Source organism: Fringilla coelebs, assembly GCF_963513975.1.
Source record: "Fringilla coelebs genome assembly, chromosome: Z".
NCBI classification, from domain to species: Eukaryota; Metazoa; Chordata; class Aves; order Passeriformes; family Fringillidae; genus Fringilla; species Fringilla coelebs.
The window spans coordinates 21248464-21272960 of NC_140031.1; the positions used below are offsets into that span (position 1 = coordinate 21248464).

The 24497-nt window shown below is 34.8% G+C and overlaps 1 protein-coding gene across 4 annotated transcripts; it reads left to right on the forward strand.

Annotated features, from left to right (window-relative positions):
- The first annotated feature begins 40 nt into the window (after positions 1-40).
- On the forward strand, positions 41-24477 carry TRAPPC13 (trafficking protein particle complex subunit 13). Of its 4 annotated transcripts, none has more exons than XM_084225926.1 (13): positions 41-163; positions 6484-6552; positions 7371-7470; positions 8136-8220; positions 9558-9685; positions 9812-9884; positions 13166-13210; positions 15598-15615; positions 17742-17875; positions 19030-19228; positions 22131-22231; positions 22877-23027; positions 23123-24477. In XM_084225926.1, exons 1-13 carry the CDS (start codon positions 118-120, stop codon positions 23225-23227), a joined length of 1254 nt encoding a protein of 417 aa, XP_084082052.1. In that variant the 5' UTR covers positions 41-117; the 3' UTR covers positions 23228-24477. The 4 variants fall into 4 exon arrangements, with proteins under 4 accessions (XP_084082052.1, XP_084082053.1, XP_084082054.1 ...); XM_084225927.1 differs by having other exon boundaries at positions 22880-23027; XM_084225928.1 differs by lacking the exon at positions 15598-15615.
- The last annotated feature ends 20 nt before the right edge of the window (positions 24478-24497 follow it).

Genomic DNA, 24497 nt, shown 5'->3' on the forward strand with positions numbered 1-24497 from the left:
GAACCCTGGGGGCTGTAGTCCCTCCCGCCGCGCTGCAGCCTGGGACAGCCGTGCCTGCTGCCGCCGCAGTCTGCGTGTCTCCTCCCGCTCCGCCGGCCATCCCGCGGGGTGAAGGCCATGGACGTCAACCAGCCCAAGCAGGAGCATTTGCTGGCTCTGAAAGGTACCAACAGCGCGGCTCCACCGGTTCCCGCCCCGATTCGGTGGTGAAACAGCGTGTCTGATCTGCAGCCGAGGGTGGCTCTCCCCCCGGTTTAGAAGGAGGTGGAGCAGGGAGCGGCCCGGCGCTCGGGGCCCGCGGCGCTCGGTGCCCGAGGGCATAAGGGAGCGGTGAGGGCTGTTCCGCCGCGCCGTGCTCACCACAGGGTGTGCACGTAGCGTGAGGGGCTCAGCGCGGCTGTGTCAGTGCTTTGCAGAAGGCTTCAAAGAAAATGCTCAACTATAATTTCCTTTGGAGTTCTCCTGCTGCCTCTTGTTTGTTTGTTTTTCAGGCGAGAGGACATAGTCTTAAACTGCGTCAGGGGAGGTTTAGATGGTGCGTTAGGAGGTATTCCTTCGCAGGAAAGGTGATTAGACACTGGCGTGGGCTGCCCAGGGAGGTAGTGGAGTCACCGTCCCGGAAGGTATTTAAGGAAAGACTGGACGTGGCACTTGATGCCAGGGTCTATTTAACAAGGCGTTGTTCGGTTTTACGTTGGATTCCATGATCTCAGTCGTCTTTTCCAACGCAGTTGATTCCCCTTAGGATCGCTTTTGCCCTTTTCACCTCATGCTCAATGTGCAATTACGAGGCTTACCTCCTTAATTCGGGGATCACAGAGTGAAAATTCAGTTGTGTGGGTCACTTGCATGCCTCCAAAATTAATGTAAAAATCAAGAGAGCCCTGTGAAGAATTTGATCATTACTGGATCATAAGTGCTGCTAGTTATGTACATGTATTGAAGAGCTGGTTAGAATCTCACCTCTGCAAACATTCTAGATCAGGGAGGCTGCCCAGGTGGATAAGGTAGTGCAGGTATGAGTAATTTCAGAGACCATCTTCTCGTTTTAAAATTCTCCTGGACAAAGTTTCCAATGATGTCTCCATATGCTGATAAAATCTGTTAACCATAGTTCAAAGCTCAGCAAGCTCTTTTCAAATGCATATGCACATGTGCAATAAGGGCAAAAAACATACGAACATGAAATATCAGCAGCTCTCAAATGCATTTTGGTAATAGTTAATTCAAAGTAAAAAGCTTTATGGTGGATCATTTTGCTTTTATAAGAAATCAGTGTCATCCTTCGTTTTGTATTGAATTTAATTCAGTTTGTAGTTTTTGTAGAAGTGGGGAAGGTGTGGGGATTTGTTGCATTGTGACTACTGTATTAAACAAAATCTTGACAGTGGCAATCCTACATTTTTTTTTTTAATATCATGTATGTTACTGCTCTCCATTAGGGAGTGTGAAATGATTGCAATTTTTTTGTGTGTGCAGGGGGAAAGGGGGAGAAGGTAGGAAATAGGAGAACAACACTGTGCATGTTTTACTTATGTTTCATAATAGTGTAGTTCTCCCTTCACCATGCTTCTAAATTTAATATAATCTTTGTATGGAAGTATAAAGCCTTTGAAAACTTAATAAGTTGCTTATTAAGCAAAAGTCTAATAAATTAATAAATAATCAGCTCCTTAAGGATTAAAGCATAGTTGCATGTAATGCTTGGAAGCTTTGAGGCTAAAAATGTGTAGTTCTGATACAAAATGGAAGCAGGCAGGTTTAATTTGCCTAGAGCACTTCCCTTTCAACTTTTCACTTTAAAAATTACTGTAACAGTTGGTACTATTTTGGGACATATGTGTTTTCTAGTTACTTTATGTGCCACTGCTAAAAGTGATGATATATTGGACAAAAAGTCTGCTAAATTTGAGAAAATAGGCAGAAGTAATTGTGTGTCTTTTAATATGCATCATCACAATATAACCAGAATAGTGACGGATGGCAAGTGTGAGATGGTGACAGTAAAAGAGTTCTCTTGGAAAAGGACTGTTTTGTGTAAGCAGTCTGCATGTGGATAATGTTCAGTGTACTGAAGTTGCACTGGTAATGATGGAATACAGCCATTAATGTTCAGCCTAAATAAAATAGAATGTTCTGATATATATCTCACATATTTTTACTACCTATTTCTTTCTTGAATAATATCCTAGCAAAGTTTGTCTTAATATGGTAGTATCTCATTGTTTTATAATACTTCCGCTTTAGGTCCTGTTTTCCACTGATCTATGCATCATGGGGCAAGGAAATTCTTGTAAATAAGATGTTTCAGTCTAGATACAAGAATCATTGTCAAGAGACTGTTTTCCTAAGAATCACTGGATTCCTACTGTTCAAGCATGGAAGTGGTCTTGCACTATCGACCACATCAGAGAGATCTAATAAAACTGCAGAAATTTGCAGAAGCAGCAGTGAAGGATTTTCCCATTCGCCAATTACCAAGATTTGCACCCTGGTTTCCAAATGATATACACAGACTTCCACTCAAACCAAAAAAGCAGGCACCTGTTATTTCTTGTGAGGAAGTGGAAGAATTGGAACAACTTTCTCCACCTTCAGAATATGTTACAGGATCTCCTGATTATGACTGCACAAAAAGTCTCCTTGAGTTTCACTCTAGCATGAAACATGGCCCGACTTTAATCCAAGCACAGGCTGCTCACAGATCAATTAACTTGGACTGTCAAGGAGAACCACCGCCTAATGGAAAACAAAAATTGAAAAGATCTTGGAGTGTCTCTCTCCCTAGAGCTAAACTCAGAGAAAAGATTCATCCTTTATCTCAAGAACTGCAGAATAGTTTGGAAAGACTAAAGCTGCATGCATTTTGTAGAGCCAAGTGGACAATTGAACAGTCTCTTTGTAAAAACCAGAATTTGGAGGACATATGGATAAAATTAAATAGACTCATTAAACAGAATGAATTGCCATCTTGCAATGCTACTATCCAAAGATCTGTGGGACAGATATGGATTTTCTGTGATATATTATACTGTGAATATGTTAGAAGTATTCTCAGGGAAAAGCTAAGCCTTACAGATAAAATGAATTTGCTTGTACATAAATATGGAATTATATTTAGTTTATAACTTCAAATATAGGTTAATAATAACTTTACTGTCAGAAATACTAAAGGTTGTAAGGACTTTAGAATATATAGACCTTAGAACAACAGCGAAATTAACAGTAAGAAAACTACTTATGTTACTTTGCTATGGTTTTCTAACTATAATGATATATTTCTTTAACTTTGTTTTGCCTCAAGACTTATGGTTCTGTTAAGATTAGTAAGTTTCTGTTTGGCTTAGTACTGTGTTTTATAGCTTTTCTCTACCTTGGTGGTCTAAAGGAAAAAATTAAAGTAAAAATTCCAGACTATTGTGTCAAGCTATGTCAGATAATAAAATTAATACTTTCAATTAAGCAAAGTATGTCCTCTCTGCTTCATTGGAATTAGGAGAAGGAAAGGTATTTTTAAGTGTGTTGTAATAATTGCTATAATAGCTGTAACTGACATTAAGATTTTCAAGATCTGATTATCTCTTGAAAGTAGTCTGTGAGTTTTTTTTAATGATGGCATATCACTGCCATGAAATAAAAACTTACTTTATGTGGGATATATGCGCTGTCTTAGTAATGGTAGCTGTATTTTCACAGAAGTATTAATGATAACTTCAGTGGAAGCTGTGGACTGAAAAATAATGAACAACTTGGTGATTGCTGTTTTATGCCTTTGATAATTTCTTTTCCTGATGTTTCTGTTCTTTTGTCTCTAATTATATTTGGGGACAAGAAAACACTAGCTTCCAGGTAAAAGTGAGGAAATTAAGAAATGAGACATCTATCTGAAACCTCTTGTCTTTGAGAATTTGAATACCTTTTATGGTCATAAAAGGCAGAGTTCAGGATGACTTTTGGTCTCCTAAAAGAATGAAGTGTTCCAAGGTCGTGCTGTCCCTGCTGAGTTGAAACTTTGGAGGGTCAGTAGAGAAGTTAAACTGGATCAATATGACTGCAAGGTTATGCATTTGCACTCCTGCTAATTCTTGATAGTTTTGATGTAGCTGGAGGTCAAGGTCTGTAGCATCTGGAAAAGAGGGAAAACCGTATTTGTAGATTATTAGATTGTCATTATTGCCACTCACACCAAAGTGTACCTAAACATAACAGAGATCCCTCTGTAAAAAAACAAGTGAATTCCCCTCAGACTTAACATTCTAATAACATCCTTGTGTTGAATAATTATATTTTATTATATGCATTACAATTTTTCTAGATAAAAATTTCTCCATTTGAGTCATTGACATGTATTTTTAAACTTTGAATTTTAAGACATTTGTAGGTGTCTTATATTTATGTTTAAGGTTTTGGTGACATTTAATATGACCACTTAGCAAAATTGATGCAAAATGCTGTCTAGACTGCATTATAACTGCAGTATAAGTGAGGGTTGTTATTAGTTTTAAAGCCTATATAGATGATTTTTTCACTGACATTACATTTCTGAGCTCAACATTAATAGTAACAAAATTTTTTTGTGCGTCAGCATTTTTGAAGATAAAATGAAATAAAATGCAGTGTGATTTGAGTTCTATTTTATGTATTTTGTATCTAGGATCTTAGAAGATATGATACATTTTCTAACAATAATTTAGTACTTCTAATAAATGTGATAATATACCTATCATCATTTGTTTTGACTTCATTCTGTAATGTATTTATTTATTATGTATACATTTATTTATAAAATTTATTTTCTTTAGAAACAGCAAATACTAGTTATATAGGCATAGTGTGAATTTGAATAAAATTGGATAATGCCAATAATACAGTCCCACTAGATTAATTTGATATACTGACAAAAGAGCTAAACAAACATTTTACTAAACAGATGGAGAGATTGTTGTCACTGTAGCTGCCAGCTTTGTGCTGCTTTGGGTTGGCTTGTATGGAAATAATAGTAGATGCACTGCTAGCTGTGAGCACTTCAGCTGGTAACTGAGGTCTTACAAGAGTGAACACCACGTTTGATTGCTCTGCAGAATTACTACAGTCTTGGTTAGCACTGGTAATCCAGGATTTCATTTTCTCTTTGAGGAATTCTTAATTCATAAGTATGTATAATTCAGTATCTTTTCTTTTTCATTTTCAATGTTGAATGTGGTTCACTGTTTATTTTATATATCTTGGGATTCATTTAATATACCTCATGGTTCTTACTCTTCGAAGTTCACCATAACCAAGAGAATATATTCTCTGGTTTTTTTCATATGGAAGGTGGGAATTGTTTTTGTCAGTGTTAATTTGTATAGGTCTGCTCTGTGGTAGCTTAGGTTTTTGTGAACCAATACATCCCACTGTACCCAAGTGTCTATCAAAGTGATTGAATACACCACTGGGAACAGCAAATGCTGTCTGGACACAATAGCTGTTCAAAAAATAAACTCACCATACCTGTGTCAGTGCAAAAGTATTGATTAACTTGTTGCAATCAAGAGAAATCCTTTTGGTTTATTTTTTAGTTTTAGTTGGTGTTATGTTTGTTAAGTTTCAAAGAAAAAAGCCCTAACGGTTTTTACATATTCAGATGAACACCTAAGATTACAAATGCTCAATTTTGTTTCATATGAATGCCTTCCTATATAATAAGCTATATATAAGTTTAGGGCCTTCGGTTAATTTGAAGAGGGAGACATTCTTTTAAGTAATAACACCTTAAATCCATTATTTAAGTGAAAATAATGTAATTTTGAGTGTGAGTTAAAATAGCCTTTGAAAATACCACTTTCTTGAAGTAGTGGTTTTTTAATAGGAAAATCTTAATGATTTTGATTTTGTCAGTATCAATAAAATAGCTTTGTTGTGTTTCCATGAAGTTTTTGTGCTGGTTTTACTGGTTTGAGTTTAAAGTTTGAGACTTAGAGAAAAAGCATTGGTATAAATAATGTAGGTTTTTAGTATTGTAACTCTACCTTGTGTAAGTGTTATAGGTTAAGATGTTAATGCAATTTCTAATAGACTGGTGTTTGACTGAAAGGGTCCGTACGAGTCGTCATGTCTCATTCTAGGGCAACAAGGATCACAGGCACTTAAGCTGGAAAAGTCTGCAAACAAATGAAACGGATACACTTCTAGAGACCACAAAGCACTTAATGCTGTAGCAGGTGTAAGACCTTTAGCATATCAAATTGAAAGCAGTAGATGAGTAGGTTAGTTCACCAGGATAGAAAGGAAGAGAAAGCAATGGCATTCTTGGATCTTAGAATAGCAGGGAGGTTTTTTTCATATTGCGAAAAGCCATGTGATCCTTTTTCAGGCTGAGACTTACTTGGTGGTTGTGATTTGTCAGGTGGTTTTGGTTTTTCTTGTGGAAGTTGAAAAACAAAATTAAAAATAGTTGTTTGATTGTGTTTGATTGACCAATTTTTTTTTTTTTTTTTGCAGTGATGAGACTAACCAAACCTACCTTGTTCACTAATATTCCAGTGACTTGTGAAGAAAGAGATTTGCCAGGTAAGTCTTTTCTGCTGATTGATTATTATGTATGTTTTACCAAGTTTAAGCAGTGTGAACATCTAACACTTAGAGGAGCCATGACCTCGCATAGACTCTTACCTGAAACAGCAGTATACTTAAGATTTGGTAATAGCTAAAGGAAAGTACCAAGATGCACTCTATATCTCTTGACCTGTATCTCTGAAAGATTAGTGATGATACCCAAACAAACTCATGAACTCAAAGTTTGAGCAATTGATATACACAGTGAGATGAATTTCTGTGAGGGAATGTGTAAGTGGAGAAAGATTGGCATTACTATATTTTTTTTTAATTTGGAGAAAAGGCCCTGGTAGTTAGAACCAACACATGAAAGTTTTGTGGCAAAACAATCTTGCAAGAATCACTGGTTTTGACTTGCATTATGCTTGGTGTGCCATCATGAATTGGAAATCCCTGGGTTGTCTCCCAGAAATAGTTGAAGTCTTGAAGTCAAGTATAAGAGAGTCAAAGGAAAGATTCAAGAAGGAAGATTGTGTGGAAATACAAAGCAAGCAGGGGAAGGAAGTGAGGTTGATTACTTCTGTTATGTAATGTGGTTTAGATAGATAGAATTTCTCTCAAAATTCAGTGTTAATTTGAGCGATGCCTTTCGGATTGTGCACTTCAGTATGTATATACTGAGTAAATTATTGGACACAAGTGGCTTGAAGTTAAGTTATAACTTATAAACTTATAAACTACATCTGAGTAAGTGATTACATGGCTAACTTAAATGTAGACGAAACTTTGGACCTAGCAAATATTTAATTAATAGGAACTTGATATTTTTACAGGTAATCTATTCAACCAGCTCATGAAAGATGATCCTTCTACTGTAAAGGGGGCTGAAACTTTGATGTTAGGAGAGATGCTGACTTTGCCTCAAAATTTTGGGTAAGAATAAATGATTGTAACTGTAATATGCAATTTAGGATTCATTTGGTTTAGGATTCGTACTTCTCTTTCTGTTTGAATACCATTGTTTTGGAACGAGATGTGCAGTCATTTAAAAATAATATGTGGCTTGATTTATAAATATATATGTGTGTGCTGCCTGATGTTTTATGTCTGTAGCCTGACTGAACCTAATAAGCACTGAAAGTTGAAAGAGATTTTCAGCTGTGGGTGAATTTCTAAGGTAATGCACTACTATAAATCACGTGTTATACTAACAGAGTTTACTGCTGTGATTTTTGTAGGTAGTGAAAGCCATCTTCTTATTCCTGTCAGACTTTTAGCTAGAAACAATTCTGATTTGTTTGTTCTCTTTTAAAACTGTTTGTCTGAGAAGATGATTTCGGAAGTATGGGTGCGCAAATGCCAGTTTTCTTCTATGGTTTGATCTGGCAAATGTGTATGTGTGTGAACTTAAAAATGTTTCAGTGAAATGTTCTGGTTTTTAATAACTGTTACTAAAAATATTTTCTTTATTTTATTTTATTTTATTTTATTTTATTTTATTTTATTTTATTTTATTTTATTTTATTTTATTTTATTTTATTTTATTTTATTTTATTTTATTTTATTTTATTTTATTTTATTTTATTCCTGAAATACAGAAATATATTTCTGGGAGAGACATTTTCCAGTTATATTAGTGTGCACAATGATAGCAATCAAGTTGTCAAGGACATACTGGTGAAGGTATGTGAAGAAAACCTACTTATAAAAGACTTCTAAAAAATAAAACACAATTATTATATTTTCTGAGAATATATTGTATGTTTAACGCTAATACAGAGTCTTTAGGAAATATATGTCCCCTTTTCCAATCCAGAATATGTACCTGGAAATTGGAAGGAGTAAGAATAGAATTATTATAATAGAATGGAATTATAATTCTATAATAATTGCATAAAATAGCAATTATTATAGAAATCTTCAAAGATTAAAATGAAAAACTAGGATTGTGTAAAAAACTGGATTTATTGCAGCGTTATATATTATCATAGTGTATTGTTATATATTTATATATATTACCATAGTGTTTAGGTTGGAAAAGACCTCTGAGGTCACCAAATGGAACTGTAAACCCAGCCTTGCCAAGTCCATTGTTAAACTGTGTCCATAAGTTCCACATCTGCACAGTCCCCTGCAGGGATGGTGGCTCAATCACTTCCCTGGGCAGCCTGTTCAATGCTTGACAACCCTTTTCATGAAGAAATTGTTCCTGCTATCCAATCTAAACCTCTCCTGGTGCAACTTGAGGCCATTTCCTCTTCCTCCAATTGTTTGTTATTTCTTGGAAGAGATCAGCTCACACCTGGCTACAGTCTTCTTTCACGTAGTTGCAGAGAGCAGTAAAGTTCCTCTCTTGAGCCTTTTTCTCCAGGCTAAACACCCCTACCTCCACTGACCTTCTTTAGACATGCACCCTTCTATTTAAAACTTCTCTGAACAATTGGTGTAGCAAAACTTCCACAGCTAAAAAATGGGGTTACATTCACTTATGTTCATTTTCAATGAGATCTTCAGTTCCCTGTGAAGCATACACTGATCTGTATATTGTATTAATTATTTTCTAGACAATTGGGGTTTTGTGTTTACTGAACAAATAAAACAGAGTAAAAATTTCAGAAGTCATTGTGGAATTCAATGTAAAAAATAAATAGAGATTTTGTAAGCTGTGTGGTAAAGGACTGGACTATTTATATGTTTTACAACTTGTCTTTAGCTTTGTAAGTGTCTCATCACCTTAATATATATCACAGAAGGTGTCTGAGTCAAGAATAACACAGAATATTCTGAGCTGGAAGGGACCCACAAGGATGAGTAACTCCACCTCTTAAGTCAGTAGCCCGCACAAGGATCAAGCCCACAGCCTTGGTGTTGCTCTGACCAACTGAGCTCTTAGAATATGTGAAAGCGTGTAGGATAGAAAATGCTCAGTGAAACCTAGTACTTTATAACATAAGTTACTTTTCTTTAACACAGGTTAAACGACTGTAGTTCTAACTGATGCCGTGTTTTTCCATCCCCAGGCTGATCTTCAGACAAGTTCTCAGCGTTTGAACCTTTCAGCTTCTAGCGCTGCAGTGGCAGAACTTAAACCTGACTGTTGCATTGATGATGTGATCCATCATGAAGTAAAGGAGATAGGAACACACATGTAAAATTTTAACTTTTTCTATTATTAAATGAGTTTAAATGAAACTGAAGTACATGCATGCTATTCTGCTTTTGATATAGCACAAGATTTAAAGTAACACAGCTTTTTTTAATTTGTTTTTTTCAGCTTAGTTTGTGCAGTAAGTTATACTACGCAGACTGGAGAGAAGATGTACTTCAGAAAGTTCTTCAAATTTCAGGTATTTTGTGAAGTATTTTACTCTACTTTTAGTAAGTGTGTGAGTCTGGAAAACGTATTTTAAAACATTTGATACTTCATAAGCACTTTTATGTACCAAAAATCCATTCCCTTTTAAAAGTGAACCATTCAGTATCACTGCTTCAAACTTCACACAAACTGATGTTTTCCAATTACCACACAGTTAAACATCTCAGAACTAATAAATATTACATCTAATAATTTTTACTAATTTATTGAGAAAAATATGTACTCTTAAAAAGTCCCTTTTTATAGCAGACAGTTGTATGACTATTTTTAAATAGAACAAGTGTTGGTCATTCTGGCTTTGATACATCCAACTAAGCTTGTATTGTAAAATTCTGATTTTTCTTTTGGTGTGTGTAACCTTATTAAACTGGAATTAAATAGTTTGGTTTTTAGAGGAATTAAAGTAAAGAAATCTATTGTGTTATATCTAATACTGAGAGAAGTAATTGACAGAATTTAAACCTTTTCATCCATCACACAAATTTCAAGACTTGCGGTAAGAGTGACTGAGGAAAGCAAGAAACTAATCTGTGGGCTGGTTCTGGCAAGAAAGAGTCTGTTTAATGTGTATTTCATGGATGTTTAATTTTTTAGAGAAATATGTTGAGACTTGGATATTGCTGGACTGATCTTCATGGAATAGAGGATGCTTGACATGCTTTACTGAATACATTTTTAGCTACTCTGACAGAGTGTCCGGTAATACAGGAGCATTATATAGTTTTGTCCTAAAGTTGTTTCAGGGGAGGTTTGGGTTTGATACTAGGGAAGGTTCTTCACCCAGAGGGTTGTTGGACACCAGAACAGTCTCCCTAGGGAAGTGGTCACAGTGAAAAGCCTGACAAAGTTTTCATGAAGCATTTGGACAGTGCTGTCAGGCACATATTGCCAGAGGTTGGACTTGATGTCTTTGTAGTTATCTTCCTACTCAGGATATTCTATGGTACTATGGGGTGATTGCATTTTGCTATTTTCTAGTATTCTATCTAGATACTTCAGAAAAAAATAATTTCAGTCTTTAGAAGGGGAAATTGCCATTCTTTAGAAAGAACACTTGAGTGCTGTTAGTAGTCCTGGGCCTTGAAATGCCAGGTATAATCAAAGGTGTTTTCTGACAATCCTAGGGAAAATGGTTCCATATCAATTTTTGTGTTTCTCTCGCTCTGAAACTAGCATCTCTGTAGAGTTTCTTCATCTTTATTGAAGTTAATTTTCGTCTTTGTGTGCTTTGTTGTGCTTTCCTTATGACACTGCTTCCCCTTCCATTTCTCCATGATTTTCCTCTGTTCAATGTTCTGTTTCTCTGTCCCCTCTAGGCTTTCTATGATTGCATAACACATGCATGTGCAAGCTTCAGATCTCATCTTTTCTTGTTCCCTAATGTTCTTCTTGTCAGAGCTTTGTACAAGATTTGTCTCCTTTAGATTTTGTATGCAAACTTATTTGTGCAGATTTTTGGGGGTTCTGCATGCATATATAATTGCCATGGTTTTTAACTGAGCCCAGCACAGGCAACTGAATTGTCAAAACATTGGAAGCCAGCTGTCAAATATGAAGCCCTTCATTCAAAGAATGAAGCATAAGTATACATACACTTCCTTGTAGTTCTATAAATACCCTCTGATTCATTATAAGAAAGGCATTGCACTGAGAATTTTGGCTGTTAGTTTTTAAATTTGACATAGAGCACCAGTAGCATATCTGAGAATGAACAAAAAGGAGTGGTACAGAAAACTGAACTATGTCTTTACAGTGAAAATTCATGGCTGCTAGTGATTGAGATGTCACTAGCTATTTTATAATTAAAAAATACTCTTTTACAGATTCTCAGATTTTTCAGTTACATTTTCTAGCATCTTTTAAGTTGAACTGGTGTTAGTTGGTTTGAATCAGCTTCTTTTTTGAACCAATATATGTAGTTTTATACTGATTGATAGTGCTGTTCTGTTCCAAAGCTTTCTCTAAGTAATTAACAGCATTATGCTTTCATAGAGAAGGAATGATTCCTTCTAGGATTGGGTGGTTTTGAACCTCACAATAATTTTTTGTATTTTACTGGAATCCCAATTGAAATTTACTGCAATAAATGGAAAGACTCTTTATCAGAAGAGAGAGAAAAAATTCAGCAAGTTGGAAAATTTATAAGCTCACTGAAGAAAAATACGTGACAGAAAAAATCTTCTTTCAACAAACAAAGACCTAAATTAAAATTTTTTATCCTTTTTTTTTTTACTAGGGAAAGATAGCAATGAATACTTGAAAGATTTGAACTTCATGCATTTTAAAATGATGGAATATCTGTGAAGACAACTTTTTGATCTTGAATTCTTCAGTGCTAAAAAATTTGTTGACAACTTGGAACATAAGAGGTCTCTCAGAATGCAGTGATATGCAAACAAAAAAAGTTTCCCTTTGTAATGGGAAACAAGTGTCTTCAGAAACAGAATTTAAATTTGGTTTCTTATAAGTATGATAGAAGATAATTTCTTTCAGTTACATCGCTTTCTATATGCTTCATATTTGAATGTGTGAACTGCAGTAGCTTTATGCACAAAATTCAAGCATTAAGAACCAGCACTTTATAATCATATTTTATATCATTGAGTTTTCTTCTTTTGCCAATTGAATCTCAGAGATGAATATGATTTATTATTTTATATATTATGATTTTCTTTAATTTCTTGAAACAGTTGCATTTTCAAGAAGGAAGTGAAGGCTATGAAAGCTAAATAAATGGATCGTTCTCTGCTTTGTTTATGTTTAGAGAAGCCCTCAGTAACTTTTGTTTTCTGACATTTACAAGTCTGAAGGAGTTCTTGCTCACAGTTGAAAGCAAATGCAGGACCCAGGATGGATATAGTGTTATTTTAAACGCACAGATCTACTTAGAGCACTGGATTTGGGCAGTTTTGAAAGAGGCCAGTGCTTGGGTGGAGAATTACTTGTTTTCAGTATGAGGAGACTCCTTTGTAGGAAAGCAGTAAAGTGTGTATAAGTAATAAGCAGCTAGGATATACTCTTGAGTTGATTCTGTCATATATTCTGTCATGCACGTGCTATGTGTAAGATAAAAAAGAAAAATAACACTAATAAAATAAAAGAATAATAAATAAATAAAAAGAATAAATAAATAAATAAAAAATGAAAAGAAAAATAACACTTTTTAGTAAGAGTCCCTGGTACTTCAAAAGAGTCTGCCAAAGTTGTCTGAAAAACCAATTGTCAATCTGTCTTTTTTTCCATTTCATTCAGGTTCTTAAACCACTAGATGTGAAAACCAAATTCTACAATGCAGAGGTGAGAACTGTGTGTATTCAGATTTGTTTAGGCATGCTGGGTTTGTTACTTAGATTAAATTCAAATAGCTTTGTAAGTACACCTTTCTGAGAAAATTGATTAGTTTTAATGGAAAAACGGTGGTAGATAGATATTGTATAGCTTAAAAATCTATAGGCTTTTGATGAAGGGCAAAAGAGATGTCAGGACCTTAATGTAATTGACTAACAATTTTGCATATATTTCAGTTTCTCATGGACTGAAATACTTTCAGTTATTGCTTGTATGTTTAGGCTAATAGAGTACTTATTGTAAGGGAGATTAATTGTTCGTAAAGGAGATGACAATTTATCAGAGTGGGGAAAATTTAAATTTAAACTACTTAAATTTAGATTTTCCCTATGTAACTATGACCCTTCAGTTCAGTAATTTAAGTTTTAGGCTTGTGACAGTTGCACACAATGCTTCTAAACTACATGACCTTATATATGTCTTGCATATTTATTTGGACATATGTACATGTCTGCCTTTGTCTCTTTATGGGAAGAACTTGGTACGTGTCTTTAACCCATAGGCTTCAAACCATACATTGACCAGGTGTGAGGCACCTGAGCAGGATTGGAGCATAGACACATAGCACTGGCTGAGCCCTTTATAGAATTGCTATTATCTGTAAGTGAGAATGTCTGGAAATTTCTTCTGCTGTGATTTAAGAACAAAAACAGTTCTAAGAAATGAAGTAATTTCTCTGGGAGCAAAACAGATCTCTTATTTTGTATGTGGATTATATTATTGTTTCAGCTGTAAAGTATGTGATAGGGAAAAGAGGGACAGATATCTTATAAATGGTGCTGTCTTGCTGTCTCTTCATACTTCATGTGTAAAGTTTGTGATGAAGCACCTCTCTAAAGTAATTCTGGGCAAAATTTTTACATAGATTTTTTTTTTTTTAATTTTCATAGTTGTTATACTGACTGGTCTTGATAAGGGTCTTACTTAACTCTCAATTAGCTACCAATTCTTGATGGTAAAAATCTATGAGAAGCTTTGGTGTTTGAACTGGTACATGTGGGTTTGGGTTTTGGAGGGTTTTTTTTGCTTTTTCTTTTCCACTCTACAGTTTTTAGGAGGTGCTTTGATATCTTTTGTTCTTCTTGTTCGTGAATTTATGCAACTCCCATTACCATCTTACCTATTCAATTTATTGAAAAAAAGTTTTAAAAATTATTTTGGATTATATTAAATAAGCAATTTCCATTTGTCTAGCAAACTGGTATAGCAGCACGGCTGTCTAATTTCAGAAAGTATATAAAGTGTTGCTATATCTTGTGACCATAGAATTCAATTAACTTCTAAAAACCTAGAAATAAGTCTATGGTTAGCTATTGTGTGTGATACTACATTGCTGTGAATGCACCAAGAAATTCATCCTGACTATTATCCTTGAGAGCAGGGGAGAAAAAAATGGTACGTGTCAGTTATTAGTTAACTAAAGATCTCTAAAGGTTGACTAACCAGTTAAACTGTTAGCATTAAGATTATGGATGTGATGCTATTCATAATGTCTGTTACTAAAATTAATTTCTATTAATAGTCTAATGATAATCCATAATTTAATTTCTTCTAAGACAAGGAATGATGCTGAACCTTAATCTTCTTGCTTATTGCTTATATTGCAGTAGCACCCAAATGGAGTTGATCACTGAAATTTATGCTTAGAACACATGCCCTGTTGCCCTAACCTGCTGCAATCCTGGGATTGAATTACTCTCTCTGACTTTAATGTGCCTTGAAAAAAGGCTCTGTAAAAGGTTCTGTTCCTGCAAGCATGCACAGGGAGGTAGACAACAAAGTTTGCAATTGAAGTTGGGTTTTTGGATTCATGAATATTCTAAAAGGAGTTTTTCTTTATATTATGCCGAATTTATTTATAACTTGCAACATAGTAGCTTTGCTAGGACACATTACCCCATTATTTTTGAGACATTATATCTGAGGATACTAAAATTATCTATAAGGTGACAAGGACTGTTTTTCCATTTCATGTACAACCCATTGCATGGATTGAAATTCGGGACAAACTTTAAACTTACTCAAAAACTAACTTTTTTTTGAGTCAGTTTATTCTACCATATCTTGTCTGTGACTTGTGTGCCTTAAGCTCTACTTTGGATTGATTCTGAAGCAAAGCTAGTAAATCATGTAACCATACTAGCTATAAGTTATTAGAAATGTAGTTGTCATCTTTGTTTGCATCCATTTTTATTTGTTTCTGTCTTACTAATGCTATCTTGTTTAAATGGTGCAAAAAAATGCAGAAATGCATTTTGTTTGGAAGTTAGCCTCCTTTTTCTTTAACATTTAACCCTAATTTCTCTAATGTGTTCTTTTTTTTATTTTCCCATTAGAGTGACCTCAGTTCTGTGGTAATTTTTATTTATTTTTTTATAAATATGTATGCTTTTTTGATTGCTTAACTGTCTCTGTGCTTGTTATTGACATTCTTTACAAACATAATGGAAAAGCAATGTTTGTTCTGCATATCATAAAGGGATGTGTTCTCATCTTTAGATGTGCAGCTAATCACTTAAATGGTTAGCTCTTTCTTTAATACCCATTGTTGAAACTAGAACTTGATATCTACAGATTCTTGTGGGGATTCTCCAATAAAATACCTCAACAAAATTTTATTATTTCTATTATTTGAAAAGAGAATATATTTACTTCTAAAATTTTTCTGGTTTTGACCCATGGAAATGTAGGTTTCACTACAGCACTGCTTGTGTAAGCTGTGATGGAATTTTTCACATCTGGTTGGTGGAGACAGTGGGTTTGAGGAGAGAGCAGCAGTTGGATGTTCTTCCTTCCTTTGGCTAGCTGGAACTGCACTTCACAATTTTAACTGCATGTAACAGTTGATTGAGTTACTTCTGCAGTCTGATTTCACTTGACATGCCTTGTACTAAAATAAACTGCATATTTTGAAAAGTATTAAAAAAAAATATGAAATACTAAACCAAATTAGGAATAACACTAAACTAACTTGCTTTTTCATTATGCTGCTTGTTTTTTCTTTTCCCTTTCAAATTAGCTTTTCTAAACTTCTGCCTATGGTTGCTGTTTCAAAAACTACTAAAATTTGGGTAAACGGGAACTTTGAGCAATGGATTTATGGGATATAAGTGATATCAATTCAAGTGGCAGTCAGGCAGTAGTAGTAATGATTACTGAGAGCCATGTTTTAGTTTGGTTTATTTCCAGTTCCTACAAGCATGAAGTGTCTCTGTAACCTGTTGAGGTTGCAGAGTTTTCATTACTATATAGATGCTGCTTTGTATTTAATGTGTTTATAAAGCAATATAAAAAGTTACACAACCATTCTGTATTTCTCCTTCTAACACAATTTTTTGAGGCAAAACATATTTTGGCAATTTTGTCCCACTTTTATTTTGTAATTTACAAGCAGGACTCCATTTATATAAAGAATAATTTATTTACACTAATCAAAAAGAAACTCTAAGTTTTGTTCCACCTTTCCCACAAAGTACTTTCTTAAAATTTATCATAACAAAATACTCAAATGGCTTCAATCTTAATCTGTTGAATAAACTATTTCAGTTGGAAGAGACCTACAAGAATCACTTAATCCAATGGCCTGAATCAGTGACTGTTGTAAATGCAAATTTGGTATCCCTCTTTTTTTAACTGGCACTTCTTTAATTGTGGTTTTCACTTTTCTGGGGACTCATATCTCTAATAGATTGAGTCTTCCATAATTATTCTATCCTGGGATTTTTAGACATGGAAAGTGACTTCACTGGTCTGCAATTCCACAAAAGAAGTGAGGCAAAAACTTCTCTAGTCCCATGGTTTTTCATCATCTGAAGTTTAACAGTCTATAGCTTTCATTTTTGTACTAGAATTTGTCCTTCGATACCACCTTGAGGCATTAGCTTCAGATGTTCTGAAGGTAGAGCACCAGTTAAATTGTTGGATGCATACAAATATTGGTAACCTTTGGCATGATGCAGCTGAGTGAGAGACCGGGCTGGAATTTGCATTTTAGCTAGAATGCTAGTATTTAATAATAAAAGCTCAGAGCATGTACCTGAACTATTTTACTTCAGTTAAAGAAAAACACACACATTTACTTGATTTTCTTTATACAGCTTGATGGTACTAGTGATCTGGCTTGGCATGTTCTTGTGCACTGCAATTCCTTACTATTTATTCCATTTTTTTAATAATTTGGACAAAAGCTTGAGTTGCTATTAAGTTGATGAAAGTCTTGGGAAGTGGTGATTTAATGCATTACAAATAAGCAATAGCTAGGACACAGCAAAATTATCCCACATCCATTGTTTGGCAAGATATCTGTTGACTAACACTTTTGCTCCTATTGTTACTGGGATTAAGGTTTTTTCTTGCATTAATTGATTTGATTTGCAGGCATGAACTAAACATGTGTGACTTTTTTTAACAATAGGACTGCCTACTCTTTTTAATAACACTAATCATATTTTCATGAACTTGAACTTTTGATTTTTTTCAGACAGATGAAGTGTTTCTGGAAGCTCAAATTCAGAATATCACTACCTCTCCAATGTTTATGGAGAAGGTTTCTTTAGAGCCATCTATGATGTACAATGTTGCAGAACTGAACACAGTTGACACAGCAGGGGAAAGGTATGTTTTCATTCAAGACATTTGACTTTGAAAGGCTTTGTATTAATATTTCAGGAGATACAAGTGTCAATTAGTCATTTGTCTATAATAGGAGGATTGTATGTCTTTGCTTGCGTAAAAAAGATCAAAGTCCTGTTCTGTGTTCAACTGGAAAATTTGTTACAGTTTTCTTTGCATAGAAACTATTCTTAAAAATCTGAAATTCTACCTAATAGAGAAATATCCAGCCTAATCCTAAAATAATTTGTAACAATGATGACATGATAACATGAAAACATACTATTATTTCAGTATCTCCTATATAAAATTTAACCCTGATCTGGTTCTGACCTGACCTTTGTGTACATACTTAGCCTTACAGGACTCATCTGACTAATCCTTTCTTCCTATCAGTAAACTGCTTACTGTTTTCAGTTGTTCTAATAATGATAAATCAAGACAGCACTCAAGGTGGATCAGTGGTACACCCTCATGGAGTCATAGAGTATAAAAATTTTCCATACTGAAATAAAATAAATTTAATTTACTTAAAACGTAATACCGTAATAACTGAATACAGTGGATACAAGATCTTGTGAATTTAACTTTGGCTGTTTGTGCTTTGCTGTTGCTTGGGTTTTTGGAGGTGATGGTTGAGTGCTTCAGCAGTAGGGGCTGAAGTGAAAATTCTGTCTTCTCCTTGCCTGTTGAAGGATTCACCTGCAGCATAACAAAACTTTGTTTTCCAAGTTCCAAGCATCCACTGTAATGGTTTTTCTCCTGAGCAGGAATCTTAGTTTCATGACATTGAGATTTAACCCATGACATTGAGATTTACTGTGAGAGAAAGCAAATAGCAGAACAAAAATTACCAGTATTTTTGTTTAAATGTTAAGATGCCAGATAATTAATTATAATGTAGCAGAGAGAATTTCTATGTTATTTCTCTCTTGCTGAGAAGAACAGGTTATTTTATTTCTCCATGGTCCTTGGTGCCACATAAATTCTACAGATCTTCTCTGTTGTGAAAACAAAAAATATTCTAAGTGTTTTACCATTCTCAAACTATGCATACACATACAGTAAGACTTGTGGGAGATAGGGGAAAAAAACTTGGGTTCTTAATCATCAAAATAGCTGTTTAAATTAAGACCTAGTGTTTTTTTTCCTTTCAGTGAGTCTACTTTTGGCGCAAGGACTTATTTACAACCTATGGATACACGTCAGTACTTATACTGTCTAAAACCAAAGCAAGAATTTGCAGAGAAAGCTGGAGTAATAAAAGGTGTAACAGTTATTGGCAAATTAGACATTGTATGGAAAACTAATCTAGGTGAACGAGGAAGGCTGCAAACTAGCCAGCTTCAAAGAATGGTAAGTTTAACTTAGGTATTAATTTAACTTGGCATTCATTTTTAAGGAAACTCAGTGAACAATTTTAATAATGACTTGGAAAAGTGCAAGCTGCTTACTTTCTGAGCCTCATGTTTTATTCATACTTTTCTATATGTATTAGAGAGTTATTTCATATATTTCTTCAGTGAAGTGTGGATAAGTTAATGGAGTGAGCACATTAATTGTCAGAATCCAGTAATCAGTGTTGCAAAATACATTTGTTAGAGTAAAATGAACTGCTTGGATACCATTTGGCAACAAACTGACAAAAGAACCTCTTTAAATGTGCCAGGTCTTGATATGGAAGTTGCTCCCAAGTTCATACAGGCATTTTAGCTTGGAGTAACATTTTTTTATGCATAATGTTATTTATCTTTCATGTCCACAGTTTTTATTGAGTCTGTCCTATTCTAGTTTATTTATAAATTGTTCTTGAATTTTGAGTTGTAATTACTATCTTGCTTAAGTCAGCTCCACAGCCATCTAATGCCTAAACCTAGTTTGCATCTTCTCTCTTAAGGATGGTGAGAGAGATACAGAAGGGTAGTTAAAAAAAACTTTTGACAGTTGAATCTCAGTCTAAGTTTACAGAGCTTATAACTGGGTCTCTGCCTCTGTCTTTGCCCCAGTCCCCAGCTGCTAGTACATTGAGCAATTCTGTAGGCAAGTTACACTGACTTGGAACTACGCAAGCAAACTTGCCAATTTTCCAATCCTGGAAATTCACAAGAAAGTCACTGAAAAGTCACTAAGTCACTGAAATGAGTCTTGATTTTTAATTGAGGTCTTGAGTGTGTGCATAAACCCATGAAATTAGAAACTGCCCTTTTCCTAAACTTAGTTCCTCCTGTTACTTTGAAACTTGTTGCTTATTTTTAACAATAAACAGTTTCATTTTCAACTGACCTTTTCTCTCATTTCTTTTCCCTCCCTAAATCAATATTGTTTCACTCTGCATCTCTTTTATTTGAGCCCTTGAGCATTGCATGTGAAGCATGCACTTGAACACTCCAGTTTTGGTCATGCATTGTGTTGTGCCTTGTGATTAACAGAAAAACACTAACTATTTTGTGTACTTTGAGCAACATCTGTCTTTAGAAAAGCAGCAGGTGGGTTTTTTTTCCCTTCTGCATTGCAGTGTAACTCCCTCTTTTCTCCCCTCATTTTTTAAGTGCTATCAGATTATTTAATTTCTAGACCTCACCCTTAATAATTTTCCTCTTAATCCATTTGCCAGTACTATAACCATTGTTTCCCACCCAAGCTGAGAACTTTACCCCTACTATTACCTAAGTGTCACAGTTTGGAATGGGAAGAAATTTAGGGAAGTGACCTAATTACAGGTCAGATCAGAAATGCACCTTTGAAACAAGTATCCACACACCATAATTTGTAGGTTTGGTTGTTTTTGGGAGTTTTTTTTTGTTTGTTTGTTTAATGTGGCTTGATCTTGAAATTCACAGCTACAGTCTCTTTGGGAGACAATGAACCAGGCAGGTGTCCACAATATGCCAAAAGGTGCTTCACATGCTGTGGTACAGGACCACACTAGAACCAGTCTGAAGTTAAAGAACATCATTCTTGAGTAGCACAAGCAGGAAATTGTCTAGTTGATTCCATAATATGAGCAATTACCTTAGTTCTGGATAAAACCTATGTTACTCCTCTCATTGTTACTTCAAGGCCTCTAACTATCAGTTCTTGGAGGTATCTCAGTTTTGAGTTCAACAGATATGGTGTGGTATAGGTCTCATCTACTCTGATCCTGTTTTGATTTGGTCAGTTGATGCTAAATTTATTCTCTAAAATACTGCTCTTATTGTAGGTTTGTGTTTGTTGGTTTTTTTCTTAATGTATCTCTGGTAAAAGAAGAGCCTAATGTTAATGGAAAACTACATGTTGTATAATGCATATAATTGTTCCAGTCAATTACTCCATGTCACCTGATACAGCTGAATGTATCTGCATTTTTCCAGTGCCGAATAATTACCTCTCTTTTATGCAAAGTTCCAAATGCATATTGCTTGGCTAATCTAAGTCCCCATTGGTTTGACATGCCTTTGCTTACTCTAATGTCCAGTTTAATATGCTTTCTAAAATGTCATTTGTCATTAGTCTGTAGCAAACTTCATGTGACTAAAACCTGTTCCCAGCCTGTCAATCACTGACTTTCTGGACTGCTTTGGAAATATCTTTCTATCACACTGTAAATATAACTTTCACTACATCCTTTTATTAGCAGAATTGAAACATGTACAATAACTAAGCCTTGGAAGGCAGGACAAATTTTCCCCCTATTTTTCCCTCATGATCTGTCATTTGTGAGGATTGAAAATCTAAACATGCTTTGTGATCTGCAGGTGGCTATTTTGAATCATCCCTGGCTGGTACTAAGTTATTTACTATAGGTTTATTAGTAGACCATATGAGATGTGTTTGACTCATGGATAATTGACAGTTGTTCATATTGCGTGACTTCCTAACTGATTACAATTAACTATTTTGGCAGAGACAGAGAGGACCAAAATGGCACTTTCTCTTGTTTCTTAGGATGTAGAATAGTGGTGGGTTTGTGCAGGGAAGTTTTACTGGTGGCTGATATTCTCAGGAACTGTATATGGCTATTCAAACTTTAAGGATTTAAACTCTCCTGAAAATGTAATAATAAAGATCATCCTTATCTGATGAATTGTTAAACCTGTGAAGAAGGTGTTTTATCAGTTGGAGAGCTGCTGTGATTTCCATACTAATCAAAAGTACAGTCAGTCTTCTTTCTTCAGATTTCTCTTATTCCACACTTCTTCCAGGAAATTAAAACTTCAGTAAAAACTTCAGTTTCCCTATCCAACATCTGAGAATATACATTCTTCTTCCTTCCCAGGCTCCTGGTTACGGTGATGTAAGGCTTTCTTTGGAGACAATACCAGATACTGTAAATTTGGAAGAACCTTTTGACATTACATGTAAAATAACAAATTGCAGGTAACAATGTCACGTGATTCTCTTACTTTTCCTGAGCGGGTGAGTTGTGGCTCATTTTATGTTTCCATACTTTCTCCTGAAGCTACTTAAACCTGGTCTATAATTTGTGGCAACACAAAAATACTTGAAACACATATACTAAAAAAAACTTCAAGGAAAGAGCTACAACTAAAAAACTTGTATCACGATCTGTTAATAAGTTACTAAACTAGGAGGTAGCCAGAATTCTGCAGAGAAATTCCATGCATCTGTTTGCAATATTATTTATGATTGTACCTCATACTTAAATCACAAGTCATTTTAGGGTTGCAAGAAAAACATTTAAATGAAGTAATTCTAAATAGAAGTTTAGCCCAGAGACTAAAGCATCTATCTGGTCTGCAGCTACTTCTCATGAAAAACTTGTAGTCCATCCAAGTATTATGTTATCCAGTATTGCTAAACCCATGACAGGATGCTTGTGTCAAAGAGAGCTGTCTGCAGCTGAATAACTGTGCATTACAATAAATACTGCTTGCCACCTTATAATTATTTATGAATCTTGATTAGTAGGAACCTGAATAATAATCAAGCTTTTAGATGTCTGCAGTCTTTGAATGCTTAAAAAAGCGCATAGATTTATTCTTGTTTTTTGATTTCCTCTAGCAGTGAAAGAACTATGGATCTGGTTTTAGAAATGTGCAATACTAATTCCATCCACTGGTGTGGAGTTTCAGGAAGGCAACTTGGAAAGCTGCACCCAAGTTCATCCCTCCATCTTGCACTTACATTGTTGTCTTCAGTGCAGGGATTGCAGGTAAGTTATTAGCACAGTTTTGTTGTAAAATAGCTGTTTTATAATATTAAAAGTTCTTTCTAATAACAACTCTTATAATATTTTCCCCTTTCTAGAGTGTCTCTGGCCTAAGACTTACAGACACATTTTTGAAGAGAACATATGAGTATGATGATATTGCACAAGTCTGTGTAGTTTCTTCAGAAATCAAGCAAAGCTGAGGAAAAAAAATTTGTAGTTTTACTGGAGTTTTTTTTGACCAACTTCTTGATGTTTTTACAGTCAACTGTTCTAAAATGTGTACAGAAAAAATCAAATCCCTACATAGCTGCAAATGTGATAATGATTATTTAAATTCTCTGAGCATTTCTTGAATGTTGTCAAATCTTCTAAAACATGCATATGCATTTTATCAACTAAAAATAAAACCTTTGAAAAAAAGTGTAGTTTTAGCAAATCGTATTGCATTTACATCATCTCAGGACAGGGGGATGAGACTGATAAAAAAGGCTAGCATTTTGTGCTTATTTTTCTTATTTTAATTTTTTTAAAAGTATTTAAACCCTTTTAAAATCATGGTTCTAACAAGACTACTTCAGTTCAAAAAGAACTGACCTTTTAGAGACAAGTTCCTGGAATCCAAATTCAAAAAAATATAATAAGGGGTACCTGGCATGGCAGTGTGTTTGCATGGTACATATATAGACAGCCATAGGAAATAAAACCTGATAAAGGCATGAGATGAGAGAGTGCACTGGTACTGCTAGAGGCACTTGGAGTTAGGAATTGGAGTATAAGCTCCAATTTATACTTTGTTATAAGTATAACAAAGACTGTGTTGGTTGCGGCTCACTTTTTGAAGAGGAAGCAATACAGCAAATCTGTCCCAATTATCTGCTGTCACGAGCAGAGTTGTGCATCCCTGCAATACAGGACATGCTGTTAATAGGCATGTTATTTTCCAATTAGTAGGGAACTGAAAACTAAAATAGTAGAACTCAGGTAGTTTTTTTATTCTTAAAATAAGGTGGTGACAATTATTCTTTCCATCCCAGAGGCAATTAAATAGATTTTTAAGGGGAAAAAAATGGAAAAAAACACCCTGCATTGCTGCCTTAGATCAAGTTCTCTAAAGCAAATACAGGAAAAAGTTTTGGGCCTTGTCAAGCACTACAGTGTGCTTTTCCCTAGCTTTGTTTTGACAAAAACTGGAAATGTTTTTGGCTGAAATACATGGTTACCCAGAGGTAGCCATTTAGTAGATAAAATGGCAACTGTCTTTCCTAGTTTAACACTAGGTGAACTAGTTTTAAAGACTCTAATCAGCAGCTTGTATTTCTCAGCTACCATGTTGGCACTTAGCAACTTTATACTTAGTTTTGACACTATTTTACTTAAGGCTTCCCATGTATAAAATCTTAAGAGTAGTATTCAGTGTTAAAATATTGGATATATTGAGGACCAGCTTTGTATATTGAAGGACTAAGTCCA

Coding starts and splice junctions, on each gene's coding strand:
- TRAPPC13 (XM_084225926.1), top strand. CDS start 118: ATGGACGTCAACCAGCCCAAGCAGGAGCATTTGCTGGCTCTGAAAG. Junction 8,221..9,557: donor TCAAGGACATACTGGTGAAG/GTATGTGAAGAA, acceptor TTCCATCCCCAG/GCTGATCTTCAGACAAGTTC. Junction 17,876..19,029: donor GTTGACACAGCAGGGGAAAG/GTATGTTTTCAT, acceptor TTTTCCTTTCAG/TGAGTCTACTTTTGGCGCAA.